General features: G+C 40.9%; 1 protein-coding gene across 1 annotated transcript in view; it reads left to right on the top strand.

The window, feature by feature from the left end:
* Positions 1-3,648: 3,648 nt before the first annotated feature.
* The window catches only part of LOC137265262 (lysyl oxidase homolog 3-like), a 31,878-nt gene continuing 15,500 nt past the window's right edge, over positions 3,649-20,026 (top strand). The window contains exons 1-2 of the mRNA XM_067800617.1: positions 3,649-4,317; positions 19,716-20,026. Of these exons, the coding sequence (XP_067656718.1) occupies positions 4,038-4,317; positions 19,716-20,026 (591 nt within the window). The 5' untranslated portion in view covers positions 3,649-4,037. The remainder of the gene's footprint in view (positions 4,318-19,715) is intronic.

Below are 20,026 nucleotides of genomic sequence, written 5' to 3'. Positions count from 1 at the left end.
GACCTGATTGTGGTTCATCCAAACCTGCCATGATTGTAGTACAGAAAATACCAATCAGTGGATTGTCTGGTCCAGGGACGATGAAATACAGACAGTAACCGCGCGTTATGCAACCAACAGTCAGCACAACATCTTACACCAACATCAGAAAATATCAATCAGTCGATTGTCTGGTCCAGGGACGATGAATTACAGACAGTGACCGCGTGTTATGCAACCAACAGTCAACACAACATTATATTTTACTGACTGTACTGGGCGTTAATTTCAAAGCCCAGCGTGAGTTCCTATCCTAAAACTACACTCACTCGTGACAGTTAACCTCAAACGCGGAAGTCGCAGGTTGAGTAGTATACTTTATAGACCAACGCTTAAATCATGAAATAAGCGGTGTAATGTACGGTTTTAGTGAGGCAACGGATAGTGGAACATGGCAGTTTTACGCCGCACTCAGCAATGTTCCAGCTATATGGCAGCGGTCTGTAAATAATCAAGTCTGGACCAGACAACCCCGTGATCAACAACATGAGCATCGATCTGCGCAATTGGGAACCGATGACATGTGCTAACCAAGTCAGCTAGTCTGACCACCCGATCCCGTTCGTCGCCCCTTACAAGCATGTGGAACATGACAACTTATGAACGCAAATCGCGCTCGTTATGTCGATCTTGTGGTGACTGAGTGAGTCATTTGTGGATTTTTCTGACTTGGATTGTATTTTAGTTATGTCATAGCGTATCACCCTTTTTTCGGAGGAAATCCTATCCGTACAATAATGCAGGGATTTAGACTTCGGTGCAGCTTACACGCTGTGGTGACGATAAACATGAAATGATTGTGTGAGTATGGTTTTACGTCGCTTTCAGCAATATCCCAGCAATATCATGGTGGGAGACACCAGAAATGGACTTCACACATTGTATCTGTCGATTAATACAACAATTAGTCGATTAATACCACGTTTAATTTACGTAATGGTATTGGCATAAATTATATGGTAGCTTCCCTTATGGTCAGCATTACTGAGAGAAATGCTTTGATATTTTTTGGAGACAATCATGTGGTGTGACAATGTGCCTTTAAAAAGGGAGGGGTGTGCAGAGTCGCTTCCCTTGGGTGTGGCAGAAACCGATGACCGTCTTTTCAGATCGTACATTCACTTTGTTGTTTCTAGGTTTTCAGCATCAAACCTCTGTGTTGGAAAGGCCTCAGGCCTGCATCACTTCGGGGTTTACTCTCACGTTATGCTGACACGCCCTGATGTAACTAGAGCTTGAGTTAAACGAAACTCTTTCACTTAATATCCGAGATAAACAAAGCACGATGTCGTACATGATAATCGGTTTGGTTAAATGAGAGTGCGAACGAAATTCACAGACCAGGGATGATAAGTGGGTCGCAGATGTGGTTTGCTTTAGTAATACGTGAAAGTCAACACAAATCTAAATAATTATAGCATCAATAGAATTGTATTCGGTTCTGATTGGAGGAACCGCCCACCAGTGTAATGGTGCGTCAGATACGATTGGAGAACCGTTACATGATCTGGTGTGAAAACACTGACATCCATACTTTGAAAACTAGTTTGTACAGTGAGACTTCACACAGCTGGGACAACGAAGCCTACTCGGTGGTTCAGAGCACCGTGCCCGGTAACGGAAATATTTAACATTGTTGACGTTCATGAAGACAATGACACGGTGGTTGCAGTCACGCCATTTTATTTTTTACCATCCCAGCATATTTGAATCAGAGAACTGCGTCTTTAATAAGAAACGAAAATAAAGTATTTTTGTGGCATTCTGTGATGTTATGAAAAACAGCTGTGGACGGAGTCAGGCAGGGCGCGCTTGTAGCCCCCTGGGTTTTGTGTGCGCGTTTTCTTATACATACAAATAAACATTAGTCCTGCCCACACCAGTCACAACCGTAATGATCTCATGGAATTACTCGCACCTGCCTTTCTAACCGTTTTTTTCTTTCACCATATTTGTTAAGGGAAAATACTATCTGACATATGCCTCACCTGGGGTTTTGATTTGGGTGAAAAGCGGTTTATTTCTGGGTTCAACTTTGATGTTTTGCATCGTCACAGTTTGTCGAGATGAGTATGCAAATAAAGTATTTAAACAACACGTAAACAGAAGGACTAAATGAGTGTGATTTTAGCAATATTCCGGCAATATCACGGGGGGGGGGGGGGGGGTGGAGACACCAGAAATGTTCGTCACACAGTGTACCCATGTGGGGATTCGAACCCGTGTCTTCAGTGTGACGAGCGAATGTTTTCATCACAGAAGGAATCCGAACACATCATCTTCTGTATTCTCATGTATATTAGTAATTGTAGAATCTGATGTGATGACATGCCTTTAAATCGATGATTCATATTTCAGAACAGACATATGCACATCGAAGGTTTTTGTTTGTATACAGTGAGGCAAAGGTTAAGGAATACCGTCAGTACACTGCCAAACTGCGGCCTGTCTCCTTATTCCCTATTTCAAATTACAAGCCGCACTTCCCCTAATAAACACATAACGTCTTGTATAACAGATTCAGTGACCTGAGTCGCACCTCAAGTAAACCATGGCTAGAGAACAATACTGGTAGTCAGAACTTTGAAACCTTGAGAATCTATGGCCGTTAATCCGTAAACAGCATCACCCTGATTACTACTGTTAAGAGATCTTACATGAATATGTAAAACTATGCAGAATGGCACTATACACTTAGGCATTTGAACCATTTGAATTTTAAAAGGGTATAGAGGGGACGATAATAGTGTTTGTGGTGGGATTTTATCGAAAAAAAAGTAAAATTCCTTCAAGAATGGCCGTGAAAGAACATTATAGTATTACTAAAGGCTATTGACGCAAAAAGAGGTTACTACCTCAAAGTGAAGTGTTACTGAAAAATGATGTTTACCATTTTTTAATTATTATTGTCAAATGCATAAGAAACTGAATCGGGGTTTTCTAGATCTGTTGTAGCTAATTATGAGTGTGTTTCGGATTTTGTATGGGAATTTTTAGTCTGGCATGCAGACCCTGGAGCAAATGTATCCAAGAAAACCTATTCAAGTCTAGTAAAGGTGGCAGGTCTTGATTTCCAAAACTTCAGGAAATGAAGAAAGTCTCAGGGCTCCTTTTCATTATATTTTGTTATTAACTATGAGCTTTTTTGTGTAAAGTATGTCACTTGCAGAGACTAGTTGTTAGTCTAGGCAGTTTGGGAATTTTAAGTGTGTCAAGGCATATATCAATCCGGACACCGCTGTCCCGAGTAAGGAGGTTTCGCGTTATATCACATGGCAGTACACACTTATGAAGGCTAAACGAATAACGATAAAATGTACGATAGGAAATAAACCAAATCGTTTAAAAAGTCTACTATAAGTACACGTTGGTGAGTTGGGTGCATAGCTATTCCGTCAAACATCTATGAATGGGGCTCGTTATGTTTTTACGACATTCTGTCCTAAACAGAGCCACATCCGACCTTTCTGAATATTGAATTCATCATTCAAAACAATGTATTATATAGGATAGGGCGTGGCTGTGTGTCTCGGTCCACAAATCTGTTTATCATCCTTACAGTTGAGCACTGTTGGATACTTTCTTGTATAAGAATGTCTTAGCAAATCCGTTCTCGTATAACCCATGATACGGGAGGGAGTATGCGGGCCTACCACAAATGCAAGGCATCTAAATTTAGTGTGGTGCTGAGCGGCGAGGGGAGGAAAGTGGTCGTAGGAATGTCATGGAGAGTACACCGAGATAATAGCGGGACCATCGTATCATGAAAACACGCGACGGAGCTGTTTACGTAACGGAGTTGTGTCCAGATCGTAATTACTTTCATTGAAAAGATTTTTTTCATTGAAACCTACCCAGCCCCAGCCAAACGTCTGCTCGATTCAGTTGAAGAACGCGCGTCAACGTATCGTCTGCTACTCTGCTGTCGTCTGCTTTCTGTACTGTCGTCTGTTAGCTATTACTGGAAATACCCGAGATTTGACTGAATCAGCGGGAAAATGAATATACACAACTGTTTATTTTCCTGCATGTGTTTTCTGGTGGCAGTATGTGTTACCTTGGGGCGACGACGGGGACCACGATTCAGGAGTGGAGACCTTCGGCTTGTCGGAGGCCAAGAAAATCACGAAGGGACAGTGCTCATTTATCACAGACATGCTTGGGGCGCAATCTGTGACAAAGAGTGGGACTTCAAGGATGCTGATGTAGTCTGCAAACAGCTTGGGTTTTTGGAAGCATACAAGGCTGCATATGGCAGTCAGTTCGGAAGAGGCGCAAGTAGGTCATTTCTGATTGTTGTTATCATTGTTGTCATCATAGACCATTATCATTAGTAGTAGCAGTGAAAGTAGTACTAGCAGTAGCAGCGACACTGGTCGTAGTCGTGGTCTTGGTAGTAGTAGAAGTAGAAGTCACAAAACGTATTCATGATATTGCTCATGGTTACCTTCATATATATCATCAAATAATCACAGCTATAGTTTGAGGACATTAATAGACACATGCTTTGAGAAAATACTCTCCCGATCAGAAACATTGTTACGGCGGACGGCATCAGTATCAGTTCGTGTTTCCACTGTTATCAGCAACCCGTGAAGATCAGCAACCCAAGCTTGCCGTAAAAGGTGACTAAGCTTGTAAGAGGCGACTAAAGGGATAGGAGGATCAGACTCGCTAACTTGGTTGCCACATGTCATCGGTTCCCAACTGTGCAGATCGACGCCCATGTTGATCACATGATTGTCTGGTCCATATTTGATTATTTGCAGGCCGCTGCCATATAACTGGAATATTGCTGAGTGCGGCGTAAAACGAAACTCACTCACTCACTGATATCAACCCTCATATCTCTAAAGTGAACTTTTAGTTCCCGATCATTACATATTCAGAATCATCAACATTACTTGCAACAAGATTAGTAGAAAATATCATTGTGCTTTCTTGTAAAGAATTATGAAACTCCAAGGGCCGATTCACGGAAATACTCGCCAGGTCATCGCAAATATCTGAAGTTGACATCATTAGCATTGCCAGCAATAGGCCTTTTCGATGGACTCCTTTCAAGACAGATTTCCTATCATTATGGAAAACGAATTATTTTGTTGTTGCTGTTGATTATTGACTAGAACATGTCATCATTAATATCATATGGGACTAGATGATGAAGAACCAAATGTATATTTTTCTGTGACCGTATGTAGTTTTCCGATAGATTTTTGCATGGTTAAAACGAGTGAAAACCAGGAACATCTCTCGAAGGTGTCGGTAGTTCATACTTATCCCTATGCATGCATGTATGCATGTTGGTTTTGGCGGCCTTTGAACGAAACAATCGACTTAATATTCTTGGGGTAGTTTAGAGGGGTATTTTTGAGATTTGGTCATGATTGTTGATGTTCCAAACACGTCGCACACACCGCCAAACTGCAACATCACAAACTCTACAACAACATTATCAACATTTCAAACGAAAACGCCACAAGCATGATGTTACTTGTATCTTAATCAGACATATCCAAAAACAAAAGGCTCGATCGGCTTATCGTTGTGTAACACCGGTGCAGACACATAAGTCTGACGACACTCGGTAAGCTTGCCTTCAAGCTCTGGGTGACGAGGACTTGTGCAAGTCTTTACTGATTGGTAAACCCATGTCTGTGAAGTTTATCTAGCCATGTATTGGGCAAATATAGGTTAGCACACCGTGTGGAGTGGAAATATCAGTCTTTTCTAAGGATATCTTGTTTATATTGTACATGAAATGGGGATTAAAATACAATTAATACCTTGAAGACTTGTCCTCTAATATAATCGTCTGTAAAAATGACAAAAACGCTTAAAAGATCACTGCTTAATTGTGAGTGCATTTTTGTCTAAAAGTGGCCTTTGATTGCCCGTGACCATATAATGGTTATGCAGAATGATATTACTGTATAGACGCATTATACACTCCTAGATGCAATAGAACCAAACATTCCATAGTAGTAAGTGAGTTGATTTTTACGCCGCTTTTAGCAATATTCCAGCACGGCGGGTGACACCAGAAAACCAACGTATCCATTTGGGGGATCAAACCCGGGCCTTCGGCGTGATGAGCGAACGCTTTAACCACTAGGCTACTCCCCATTTCATAATGGAATTACATCGGTAAGAGGATAGAACGGCTTTAAGAGAATGGACCAGTCTGTGAACAATCAGGCCTAAAATTAAAACTGCCTGTTCTAGTTTATGGGCGCTGCAAGATTATGTATACGTGCTTGATATCAACACACAGTCATTCTCAACACATCGTGATGTATTTAATAAATCTGTAAACAAATCAATCCCCATTTCAAATAAAAAAATCCCCATGGGTGTGCAATCGAAACTATCCACTCTTCCTTGGGTCACGTGGTCAGTCGTTTGTCTCTGACTATGTAAACACCGTCAGTGAACGTAATGACGTCACTTCACAGGTGGCCGTCTATGGCGACGTTGTAAGTCCACGTGGGTCACATTACTACCCAGGCCCACTCCCCCTCGGCAATGCACGGAATGTTGGAGGCCACGTGCGTCTTGACATCTATCAAAGAACATGTTGTAGATTTCACAGGAGGGATCTGTTATATGACAGATTTGACCCGTGTGGGTACGTCACTTAAAAATTGCATTAATGTCAACAGGAAAAATTAATCGGCTATAAACGTTTCTGTTTGCCATTATTTTTTATAGCGAAAAAATACACAAATCCAAAGACGTTGAAATCACAGGAGACCTACTCGAATGATTAGCAAAGTCTGCATTTTTATTTTATGCAAACTATGCATATTTGCCGGCTTCATTGAGTTTGAATACAAACAAGATAATATCATATTTCATCAGTGGTCCATGAACGGGACATTATTACCAACAGGCATGAGTGAGTGAGTGAGTGAGTGAGTGAGTGAGTGAGTGAGTGAGTGAGTGAGTGAGTGAGTGAGTGAGTGAGTGAGTGAGTGAGTGAGTGAGTGAGTGAGTGAGTGAGTGAGTGAGTGAGTGAGTGAGTGAGTGAGTGAGTGAGTGAGTGAGTGAGTGTTAATGCCTGGAGGCATCGCCCGACAAGACACCGGGAATGTACGTTTACCCTTGTGGTGAAATTCATGAATAATTTCATTCCTTGAAGCATATAGCTTCTGTTCCAAGACCCGCCCCTTGCTCCTAATGAAGTATGTCCAGAATTACCCAAGACTCAGGATGGGGCTAGTGGGGTAGTCTAGTGGTTAAAGTGTTCGCTCGTCACGCCGATCCGGATTCGTTTCCCCACATGGGTACAGTGTGTGAAGCCCATATTCCGTGATATTGCTGGAATATTGCTAATTACGGTGTTAAAGTAAATCACTCACTATTATGTAATGTTTGGTTCTATTGCATCTGGGACTATGTCATTCGTACTATTATTCATAGTATGTTATATCATATTATATCATAGTACTATTATTATGCATATGCTTTAATGGTCACGGGGAATCAAATGCCAGTTTATTTCATACAACGCTTTCACAACCAACCAGTGGTCTTCTTTGCGTTTTTCACCATTTTTACAGATGATTATGTTTACAGAGGATGAACGTACCTAGACTTTCATAAATCTCTAAAGCATTAATTCTTGTTTAAACAGTAATTACATCATTGTAAAAATAAAAACAAGATATGTAGTGGGTTCTAATGGTTATCGTCTAGTCTAACAACTAGTCTCTGAAATGAACATTTGTCAGGAAAAGAAAAGAAAGAAAAAATAAGAAAAAAATAAAGAATTTTCGTAAGAAAAAATATAATAAAATATACCGAAAAGGAGCTTTGAGACTTTCATTTTCAGACGAAATCTAGACACACCACAATTTCAAGACTTGCACAGACTCTCTTGGATATATTTGTTTCAGGGTCTAGTTTAGGGATTAGGGGTTGGTGTCGCGCTATTGCGCACTAAGTTCGGGGTCAGATTTGCATATGATGGCAAATGTCATGGATATTAGGTAGAAGTGATTTTGTGAGATGTACGAATTCGTCAAGGCATGCCTCTGATGTGTTGCACAATATCATCGTGACTGATGTAGTTCCCCTCATCAGAGACAGTAGCACAGAGTTAGCTGAATATGGTTACGTTGACGTACACATCTACCAATGTAGTTCCTGGGATGTTCTAAGCGAGACGGCCAGGACCTGGTTATGCCATGGTCAGACCTGGTTGTTTTGCTGTTGGTGGAATTTGGAAAACACCTGTCACTATGAGCTTCCACCTTTTGTCGTTGTGCAAATGGTACCATGAGTTGTACAATGATCTTGATTATGCAGTATCTACCCGTGACTGCCTTATACAATATGGAAGGAGCAGTCTGCAATACTGCAATCATCAGCATTACGTGTTTGTTGGTATCGACCCACAATCTGCTGATGAGAGATTAAGAAACTTGTGTCAACCAAACGATCTCTCGTATACGTCAAGCACGTTGCAAACGTTGTGTGATCAAACGTTGTGTGATCAGCACTGTCATCATCAATTGAAACTCTATAACAAGGCGTCTTTGAGAGTTTGGTTCCCAACGCAGGAGAGTCAGAGTGACAATTTAAGAGGGCAGTCTTGCATATCACCCCTTGCACTGACGCTTAAAGTTTCCTTTACAATGTCCAGCTACAGAAATCATTTATTGTCAAGGCCAAATACTACTGTACGGACTATATTAAACTAAATATAACTTTTATTTTGCATATGTATAAATCAGTAAACACATCGTCCATTTATTAAAGCCTATATCTAAGGCTGGATATGAGCGTTGCCGGAAATCAGCTACAACAAGACGTCATCAGCTACAACAAGGCGTCATACAGGGTAATCCTCAGGCGGTCAGTTACAGCATACATATCTTTAGCGCTCTTCTACATCTAATCTAAATCTTTAATTACATGCTTATTTTGGTCATTGCTTACTAACACACCGACAAAAATAATTGGGAAAAATATGATTAAATAAAATCCAAAACAAATCTTGATCTGTCTAAATTACACTCAGCTGTTGTGAAAGGAGCACACGAAACATAATATTGTCTTTATGCACAAAAAGAGTGTTTTACAGCAGTTAGCGGAACCACCCATTGATAACGATAACACACGGTGGTTGTGTTCTTATGGAAACTTTGCAGTAATACTACCAGGGGACGGGTTTCCCATGAGCCAAGATGTTGAAAAGACTGAAAAAAAATCGAAAGAATGTCGTCCAAAAGTACAGTCATTGAACCAAGGGGATTTTCCCACCCATCCCTCAGGCCTGTTCTGTTGCACACGACACGTGGATCAAATACTAGACGCACGGACGCGAGAACGAATCTGGACTAACACGTACATGGATATAATTTCAAGATGACACCGTCATAATTTCAAGGTCATCATATATCAGTCGGGTGTGCAAAACCACAATTTGCGTCATAAACAACCCAGCACATCAGATGCAATGGCGGAAACATACGAACGGCTACAACATGAAACTAAAGACATGTTGCTAAACCCAATCGACCCAGAAGACCAAATCGAACACAAAATCTACTAGGACCTATCCCTAAATAAATTAAAATCCTTTTTACTTAAACAGGTGATTTCAATGGGAAATATAAGTTGTTCACTGGTCACGAGGGGAGCATCGGTTGATGTACATCGAGGGTACATCAACATCGAGGGTACATCAACATCGAAGGTACATCAACATCGAGGGTACATCAACATCGAGGGTACATCAACATCGAGAGTACATCAACCCATGGGCGCCAAGGGAACAACGTATTTAGCTTACCCAACACCTCAATGTTAATTTTGAACTGTTTGAAGCATGGGTATCCGATCCTTCACTTCAGGATATCGGATCGTACACCAGTGGGTGCATCATACGATTCGAATCTTCTTTATATTCACAGGACTACATTTGAACATTTTGTCAAAATTTGTTCATTGGGATGCGAAGAAAATCTTTTCGTAGCTTTCGCTAGATTTTGCAGACGACACAACACCAACAAATTTAGAGTTATCTCCCGCCTATCGATTGCATTAGCAAAACTTCGGTAATTTCCGTGCATCATGCGTGATTCATTGTTATTCGAGATAAAAAAGTACTACCACGAAATACCGAATGAGTTGCCATTGGCAGCGGGGTACATTGCAATGTATCTCACTTGTAACAGGGATTCATTGAAATTAATGGAAGAGCGCTTAGCCAATCAGAAAACGACATTCATGTGTGAGGTGAGATAACTCACGAAGCCCAGTAAACAACTTATAATGTACCCACGATAATTTTATGTTCCCTGACCCCGAAACGGACTTTAATGGGCAGATGAGTCATGGGCACCCCAACGACAGATGACCAGTTAGTGGCGGATGAAGTTTGTCTCACAGTCCCCGAACCACATTATTTTGCATTCTATGCAATGCTAAGGCCTTAAGTAAAGGAAGTCAAGAGTTCCTCAGGTTCAGTTCTCCTAGGGGCTCCTTTTCAGTTAAAATGGGTTTGTTTGTTACTATCCAAATTAGATACATTCAGAGACTAAGCCCTAGTCTGTGGTGGGTGTTTCGATGTAAGAATAGATATGTGTTGGAGGAAGCATGATGTACAAGTGGAAGCTGTCTATAACGGCACTCATTGGGACTGAAGAATTAATCCGGTTTAGACAACGTGCCGGATTGTTGAGCTGGTGATAATGTACATGCCACGGAATGGACTGAGATTTTATGCCAGTGTCGACAATATGCCGGATTGGACAGATGCCGGTTTGACAGCTTCCATTGTATGATCGATGAACCGATAAATGAACTGATGTTCTGTGTATGACTGGACGGATTCATGGATAACTGACGAACGATATGAGAACAGCAGACAGTGATACTTATCAGTATCAGTAGACACAGCACTCTTTCAAATGTTTTCTATTAAGTTGAGGCATGCTTGTTAGCACGACAGCCTCGTGACACGGTTTTGCACCCTTGGGTGTTTGTTTGGAAACTTTACAAAACACGCGTACGGAAATATTGCGAAAGCGTCAACACCCTTGCCTAGGAAAACAGACAACCAACTGAGCACTTCAAGAACTACTGTTTTATTTCAACAAGTGTTATATTTCTCACAAACTGTGGCAATGATGCGAACGTGGGCAGGTGTTGAATGATCGAATGACCCACTTGGTGTGCGTTTCTTGACTCCTGTTTTCCTTGTGATCATCAATCATTGCTATAACGGTTTTGTAGACTGTCTATACTTGATGGGTTATATCATACCGTTAATGCTCCACCGTATTTTTTTACACAGTGAAAACACCATAAAAACATTTGCGCCAACTGTAACTTTTCTCTCTGCCCTAGTGCATTGGTGTGAAATCGTATTTTCATGATCATATTCCTTCACCTCATACCCGATGAAAACCCCCCGTCTCCAATAAAACTCGAGATTCACCTTACACCGGAGACCATATAACAGATCTATTAAATGGTTCCTCCTCAACCAACGCCTCGTATTACGGTTCATCACTCGTATGTACGGACGCCTCGGGATTCTGCTTCTAATGTCATCTCATGGTGGGTACGTCACTGACATCTCAGGATTCTGCTTCTAATGTCATCTCATGGTGTGGTACGTCACTGACGTCTCGGGATTCTGCTTCTAATGTCATCTCATGGTGTGGTACGTCACTGACGTCTCGGGATTCTGCTTCTAATGTCATCTCATGGTGTGGTACGTCACTGACGTCTCGGGATTCTGCTTCTAATGTCATCTCATGGTGTGGTACGTCACTGACGTCTCGGGATTCTGCTTCTAATGTCATCTCATGGTGTGGTACGTCAATGACGTCTCGGGATTCTGTATGTAATGTCATCTCATGGTCATCTCATGGTGTGGTACGTCACTCTGAAGTCCCGAGATCCTATTTGTAATGTCGTCTCCGGGCCAGGTGCGTCGCTCTCACATCTCGAAACTTGAGATCCTATACTTACATACCACTTACCATTGTGGTACGTCTCTCTGACGCCTTGGGATACCTTTGACAAAGATATCCTTAGTGCAATACGCCACTCTGACGACCCACGTTCAAGTGTCCTCAAACAAATGTCCTTTCATGACCACCTGAGTTCTCATTCCTTTAAAACCTGTGTGAACGCACGGCGTTATTTTTAGCAGAATCAGCAATGTGTGCAATACACATTCTCTAGTCGTCCGTCCCTCCCACTCACTCACTCACTCACCCAAACATCATCTGGGCGACTCAGCCTATGCGAGACATAATCGTTGACACGGTAACACGAAAACCGCTAACTCAGGACCTACGTGTTGCCAGGCGCGTAGAGCAATTACAAGTTTTCTCAAACAACGTCTAAAGTTTCAATACATAACGCGAACTCTTACGTAACCTCGCCATGGGAGGAACATGTGGGCGACACTAACTATCAAACACGACACGGTCTACTGCACCCAACGGAGTCTGGAAGGATCTAAGGATGGAGACACAGCGCTTCTACCAGTAGCTCTATTATGCTGAGACTGTAGTATTACCATATGACCGGACATACTGTATTTACGTTTACAATCCAGATGTTTACATTACAATCATGTAGTCCTCTCCGATCAGGGCGTTGCTGTTTCTCTCTGTTTTTCTGTTTATTCATGTTTCATAGTCGTTAAATTTTTTTTTGTAATGATCTAGTGAAATCTATCACGCTCACGCTTTTTAGGACATTTCTACACAGTGGTATGACGACCCACTGAGTTCAAATACATATCGTGTCAATCAGAGACACTGAAAATGACAATTTATCATAATTATTCGCGGAGGTTGTATTTTCGCGGATATTTTTTTTGCGCGAAAAGCGCGAAAATTAAACCCCCGCGAATAAGAATGATTTTACAGTATTAGACTAAAATTAACATATTTGATATCATTAAGATTTTAAAAATATATATTCATGACACAAAATCAAGAGGAGACGTCTTCATTACCTGAATCTGAGCTTGTGTAGACTTGCCACATAGCCCAGACTTGAATGGGGTGTATTGGGTACTGTATCAACCTCATCATGGCAGAAAAACCAGTACCTTGTGTTTCGACTTGTTCCTAAACAAAATTTCTTGTGGCTGTAGAAAGGTTCAATTTAGACACTACCCGGAATATTACCACGAGTGAGTGAGTTTAGCGCCGTGATTATCGGTACTCCAGTAATGACCATGGCATGTCATCTACATGTGGGGGTAAAGTGGCGTAGTGTTTTACCTTGGCGAAACCCAAACGAGTACTGTGCTGATAAATCTAGATATTAGATACATAATCGAATCGAATCGAACCCTGGACGGCTAACTGATCATGAAGCCCCTTTACGATTATACCACCAGCATGTCCCATATGAAGTCATGAATAGTGTAACTTTAGTATTTGAAAACAAACTGTCTGTCACACAGACCCTGAAGCAAATCTATCCAAGAAAGTAAACACAAGTCAAGCAAAATGGCAAGTCTAAATTCCCATTTCTCCTTATCATTATATTATATTGTTTTTCTCGGAGCTTTTGTTTCTGTAAAATAAGTTCATTTCAGAGACAAGTTGTTAGTCCAGAAATACCCAAACTTGAAGGAGGATGAGTATGGGCTGCTATAGTCTAACGTCTAGTTTCTGAATATAAATAATTCATTTGTAACAAATAAACTCATTTAAATTGAAAAAACCCAAGGGTGACCAGAGATCCTGCACACGGGGACCTCTAGACTCATTTAGGGCCCTAGCACTGCAAGGATGGCTAGGGCTGTTATGGAAAATAATATGGTTCAGGGACTGTGAGACAGGCTAGGGCTGTATGGAAAATAATATGGTTCAGGGACTGTGAGACAGGCTAGGGCTGTATGGAAAATAATATGGTTCAGGGACTGTGAGACAGGCTAGGGCTGTATGGAAAATAATATGGTTCAGGGACTGTGAGACAGGTTAGGGCTGCTTTTGCTGCAGGTGATTAATGACGGGACCACTGATGGTCTCAGAAAATGCTTAAAAAATAATTATGCTTCCCTCAGCTGAAACAATGCAAGTAATTGCCTTCCTTACACAGTTTCACAAGATGTTTTTATTTGTTCATTTAGGCTTACAGGTTTTAATTTAAAATACTGTCTGGTTTTGAAGCCAAAGCGAGACAAAATCGATTGGCCACCACTTCCTTCGAATAACAGATATCCGGTATCCACGTTTTAATGTTGTGTATCTCTAAATAACATATAAGGGAGATTACTCTACCCCTATGCCATTTAGTACCGCGTGCGGTAAAGCTTTGATGACATATCTGTATTCAGATGTCTGAAGTTCCAGCCTTGATTAAATGCCACTCAAAGTCCATTGAGTCGAGAGACGAGGTCGACTTACCTTTGTGCGAATGGTTCACTGACTAAAGAGAACAATTGTTTGTGGTCACTGTCATGTTGAGAAGAGGCGATTGTATGATGGTATTTTAATACAGACGCTCTTTAGAAGTAGTCTACATACCTCGCTTCATACAATACTACCTCTGTTGATGCCCCATGAACTTCCCAACATTAATCACCCGATTGTCCGATCCTCATTTTGATTGACATTTAGTCCTAACAAAAATGGTCATCTTCTTCAAATATCTACAAAAGGAACCCACAGGAGCCCAGGACAACTTGGTTTCATAGGCTAAAGACAATATAGACTTGTCAAATTACTCTTGGTTTGATCTGGATTCGTCTTTGGATTGTCAACAGAGTCTCTGACTGACAAATCCTTCATTACACAATGCCATTTATAAAGTGGTCAAATGGACGATGAGAGCCGGGCCAATTTATCCCTATCACAGGGTTACACGAAGTCTGCAGTCATGACTACCAGTTTTCCGACTTTCATTTTTGTGGAAGCGGGTTAGGAGACTGACTTTGTATGCTGGCGATTAGGTGCCTGTTTGGGGGGCGTGGGTTCGAATCCCTCATGGGAATGTACCCAACAAAGTACTGCAATCTGTATTTTGCTGACAAAGCACAATCCCAAATATAACGTGTGTGACCAATCCTTGCTGTGCTCGAGTCTTTCTCTTTTGTGGTAAGCGTATTCATATTCTTTAATATTTATTATAACTGATTTAATAATTATATGCCAAACTATATGTGAAATGCCATACGATAACTGAAATATTGCACAACTGTTATACAATTTGACACTCGAGATCTCCCTTGGAAGACCCATTGAAATACAGCTACAAGTTGTGATACCTTACTTGCATGCATCATATGTTTCACCCACGGCTAGCTATAGTGTGTCCTCATGGAGATGTATCTCATTCTGAACAGGGCATGTCTAAAGAAACTAATGTGCTCGTCGACATTACTGAATTAATTAATGGCGACCTATCAACATATATGCTAGATCGTTGCCCAATCGCCGAACCATTTGTTTTACCCTAACTTGATTACCGTGGTGGAGATTAAATTGAGTGCCTTGGCTGTCTCCCACTCCCAGCGTATCGACTCTCTATACACCGATGGTTCTGCTTGGTTACGCCCGACAACATACCGTGTCGCATCTCTGTGTCACGGTTCCTTAGTCCGTGACACAGATCTCAGCAGGAAAAGTAATCCAGCTGGTTTGTACTTTAGACACATTTTATTCACGGTTAATGACCTGTCATGTTTTCTACCAGATATTTTACACTCACTGTGTGGTAGGCGTGAAGTGTTGGTGTTAGTGTTGTTTCAACTTGTACCTATATTCCCTGGTTGCGACGAGTTATGTATAGAATTGGCATACATCACTGTTTCAGATTCCGAACAATGGTGTAACACTGTTTTCGTCTAAAGTCCCGAACAAGAGCAACGCATGTTTCTTTTTTCCCCTCTCTTTTCCTTATCAACGCAATAGGGCGTTCCCCTTTTCTTTGCCCTAACTTTGATAAAAGATAATGTCCTTTGTTTGATCGGTATTCTAGAAGTTGGCGACTCAAAATGGGTAACACTTTTAGCCTGATAAGTATGTAAAACACTTCATGGAAACGTCACTTTATGTCATTCATAAAGTTGTGTTTCATTTTCAAGATAATACTCCTTTCCCCCGAAAGCGGTATAAAATAGTGCCTTGCTTTTCTCATGAAATATACTTAGTAGTTATTGTTGACCTTTTCATTGGCCAGTATTGACCTCAGTATTTATCTGAAAGCTAACATAAGTAAATTGTTGTTTATGTGACCAACAATACTCATATGTTTTCAGAGGTGGACAGTAGTAGACTAATTCACGAGATTATAATTACGTCTTCCCCACTGTTTGTTTTTTTTTCGTTTCAGTTCAGTCAGTCAGAAATTCCAACCTTTTCATGTCCCCACCCAAAAAATGTATAGCAATTGCAATATTTGCCATTTCCATGAAATAAAGCAACATATTTTAAAGGTGTATGACCAGACATGAACTGGTTCAATTAGATCAACGCCCTCTAGCGGAAATGACCTACTTTTAGAACGGACAGCCACCCAAGCTATATACAGATATAGCCACCCATGCCATGGCTCCAGTATAATTGAAAATTTCAAGGTAATGATTGCTTGTCAACTGAGCCTTTTTTCAGTAAAGGCATTTTGCAGAGACATTCCACCAACGTGCCATTGTGTGACTTGCCCCACGCGGCGTAGTGATATGAGAGACAAATATCACACATCGGACTTCTTATGCATGCGCAAATAGTCCCCAGCTGTGGCAACACGCCTCTACATGGAGTCACTTCCGGTAAGGTGTATGCTGGTTACATAAGCAGTTCGTATTCTCGTAGACGAAACTCTCTACGTGAGCAGGTGACACGTAAATATGTAAACCGGAAATGGGAATGGAATGCGGTCCATGTGAAAACATTTGGAGGGGAAGCAGATGGAATTTCAGACGGAATCAAAGAATAGGGCAGAAGTAGCACTTACAAGCTTCCTGGGGTAGAAAGTATAAATGTTAAGTGGCAGAATAAGAAGATTAAACTAAACTTTAAAGCAATCAAAACATGCTTTTAGGGTATCAAAATACAAGAATAACACGCGTTACGTCACAGGTCGCCGACAATTCTGACATTTCAAACATCAAAAAGAACACTTGGCGTTTGACCGGAGTAGCAGTATGTTTTACTTAAGCTGCAATGTTTTTTAATCTTGTAAAATGTATTCTATATACGGAAGCTGGTTTTACATCACTACGGTTCTCTGCCCCGTTTTATACATCCAGGGGAAAGGTTTCCCAGTACATCACTGCCGCTCTCATTCATGACGTGTGTAGCTATAACTAGGGGAGCGAACCCATAGTGTGTGTAGTCATCTAGAACAGCTTCATCACATATATAGTTATATATAGTTATATATAGTTATATATAGTTATCTTTGAGGTATGACCTGGATCAGACAAACCATCCCGTTTTGTATATGTTTTGTAAATATACGATGTATACGATCTTTTACAATACTACTTTTGTTTCATCAATGAAATCAAAGTACTGTTTACGAAAGGGAGGGAAGTCATGATATGTCGACACCTGTGTACCACTAAAATGAATATCAGTATCGATAGATTATTGGTATATACACATCATAGCTTCATGGGACGGAAGACCTGATGCACTAAAGACAAATATGAGGTAAAGAGCTATTAAGTAGCGGTTGTAAAGTTAAGATCACACCTATAAGACTAGACTAACGATTAATCTCTGGAATGAGCATAATTAAATGAAAAAAAAATATATATAATGAAGAGGCGCCCTGGATATTTTCACCTGCCACATTTTCTAGACTTGCGTGGGCTTTCTTGGATATATTTGCTTCAGGGCCTGTATGGCAGACTATGAGAAGACCATATATATAAGAACCTTTAATTCATTGCTTCATAGCGACGTGCACAGAAAGCCTTTATGATGATATCCAACAAAACTTGAAAAAGGAATTATTTAGAATAAACTCTAATGGAATGAGCCCTTGCCATGAATGAAGCATTCACGGACCCGCCCCTGAGAACAGGAAGTGCAATGAGTTTAGGATACATTCCTGCATTATAATGTCATCGAGCTCCGGTACAGGATCATTACACAACGCGCCGTAGAGAGTTCCCACAACGTGATCTCCGCCATTTGAGATATGGCTGACGCCTTACCCTCTACACCCACAAGATTACTTTTTTAAAGGAAACATTCCTGCGACGGTATCCAATTATGGTGTTTTTACTTGTAGCGCTCAGTCACATCATACTGCAGCTAAGTTTCTGCCTCAAAACACACATCGTGATGCAGAAGTTGAACAGCTGTTTTCTCATTACTAGAATTACAAACGCTGCGTCTTGGAACTGTTGTCACGTAAATAGTTTGTTGTCAAACTCTTTCTAGAAAGTTTATGTTTTAGTTTGTTGACCTTGTGACCCAATTTAGTTTGAAATGTAGACTCTCGTTTTGTAACATTTTTTTTCGATTACTATTTTTCCTGCCGACACCCACACGGGACGAGTCATTTTAACCAGTATTTTAAGGTTTTAGGGAAATGATGTAATATCTGTTGCTTTCTGTGAGTTATAGGCTCCATAACTCGATGGGACGGTGACACATCTTATTGGTTAAAGCGTTAGCTCCTCAGCTGAAGATCCAGGTTCGATTCCCCACATGGGTACAATGTGGGAAACCCATTTCTGGTGTCCCCAGCCGTGGTATTGCTGAAAACGTCGTAAAGCCAGACTCACTGATTAAGCTTCTTCAGATTTGCACACATGGCCTTAATACAGTTTTCAGTGTGGGCGTGAGTGTTTGGCACCTGGAACAGTGGTTTTGCTGAAACGGAATACAATCACACTCATTCATATCACTGGGTTGGAATGGCCATATCTTGTTGCCTTGAACGATTAACAGTTCCCTCAGTGAACGTGAAACACAAAACTGATGCTTTGTCCCACACATCATATATATTGTCAGAAACAGAAAATTGAATTTTAAACTGGAAAGAACCATCACTGACGCTGGAGATTAAGAATTCGAGCAAAATCAACACTTGTTTATGTTTGGATTAAGGGCGATTGATGACTATGAAAATGTGTGACTGTTAGGGAGACTAGTGAAACCTTTTGCGTAGTATCATATCGGTTTGAAGACACCCTTTGGCGTTGATTAGGATACTTGGTACGCAATAAGAGTCTATTGCCTGTTATTTGTTTGTATGCAGAAAGTTCCAAACTAAGGCGATCCATTGAGTATCTTTACGACGTACTTGCTATCAAATGTTTGCAGCTGGTTGATTAACCATTTGTGGATGGGTACAATGTTCTTTATCCTTTCAAAATGTGTATGCTTCTCATATTTTTGTAAAGCATTTAAATATCTAAAATCTTTGAAACTATTTATCTCCAATATGCTTGTAGGAAATATTATCTTGTTGATTCTTGCTGTACTTTCTACTCCTGATGTTGTTTAACTGACATTTCCACTTCATGTTTTTGTTCAGAGAGAAAAACCCGTTTGATGACCAATATGAACAACCCTATATATTAATCATTTTTCATCTTGTACTAAAACAATGTAACTATACTCCAGGGAACCATGGCCATTTCTTGAAATGCCGATTTAGTTTTGTTTAATGTCTTTACTTTTGCTTGTATATTTATGTACTTACTGATTTCAAATACGTTCCTTTTTCAGGCCGAAAATGGATGACAAATGTAAGATGCAGCGGATACGAGGACAAACTGAAATATTGTATGTTTCCGGGCTGGGGGCGCATGCGCCGCGGTTGCTATGGAAGCAGTCGTTCAGCTGGTGTCGTTTGTCGACCACATCCAACGACCCCAGCGTCAACCACAACCACTACTAGGGCCACGACAACAACAACAACAAAATCTACCACGCCCATAAATAGGAAAGATCTTAAAAAGCATCAACTGTATTTACTGGACAGAGACTACCGCTTACAGCAACAGGCCCAGTTGCAGGGCGATGACCCCGCAGTGTTG

This window comes from Haliotis asinina, chromosome 15 (genome assembly GCF_037392515.1).
Source record: "Haliotis asinina isolate JCU_RB_2024 chromosome 15, JCU_Hal_asi_v2, whole genome shotgun sequence".
In the NCBI taxonomy this organism is placed as follows: Eukaryota; Metazoa; Mollusca; class Gastropoda; order Lepetellida; family Haliotidae; genus Haliotis; species Haliotis asinina.
The sequence above is the reverse complement of the archived record's forward strand: the minus strand, read 5'-3'. Positions and strand labels throughout refer to the sequence as shown.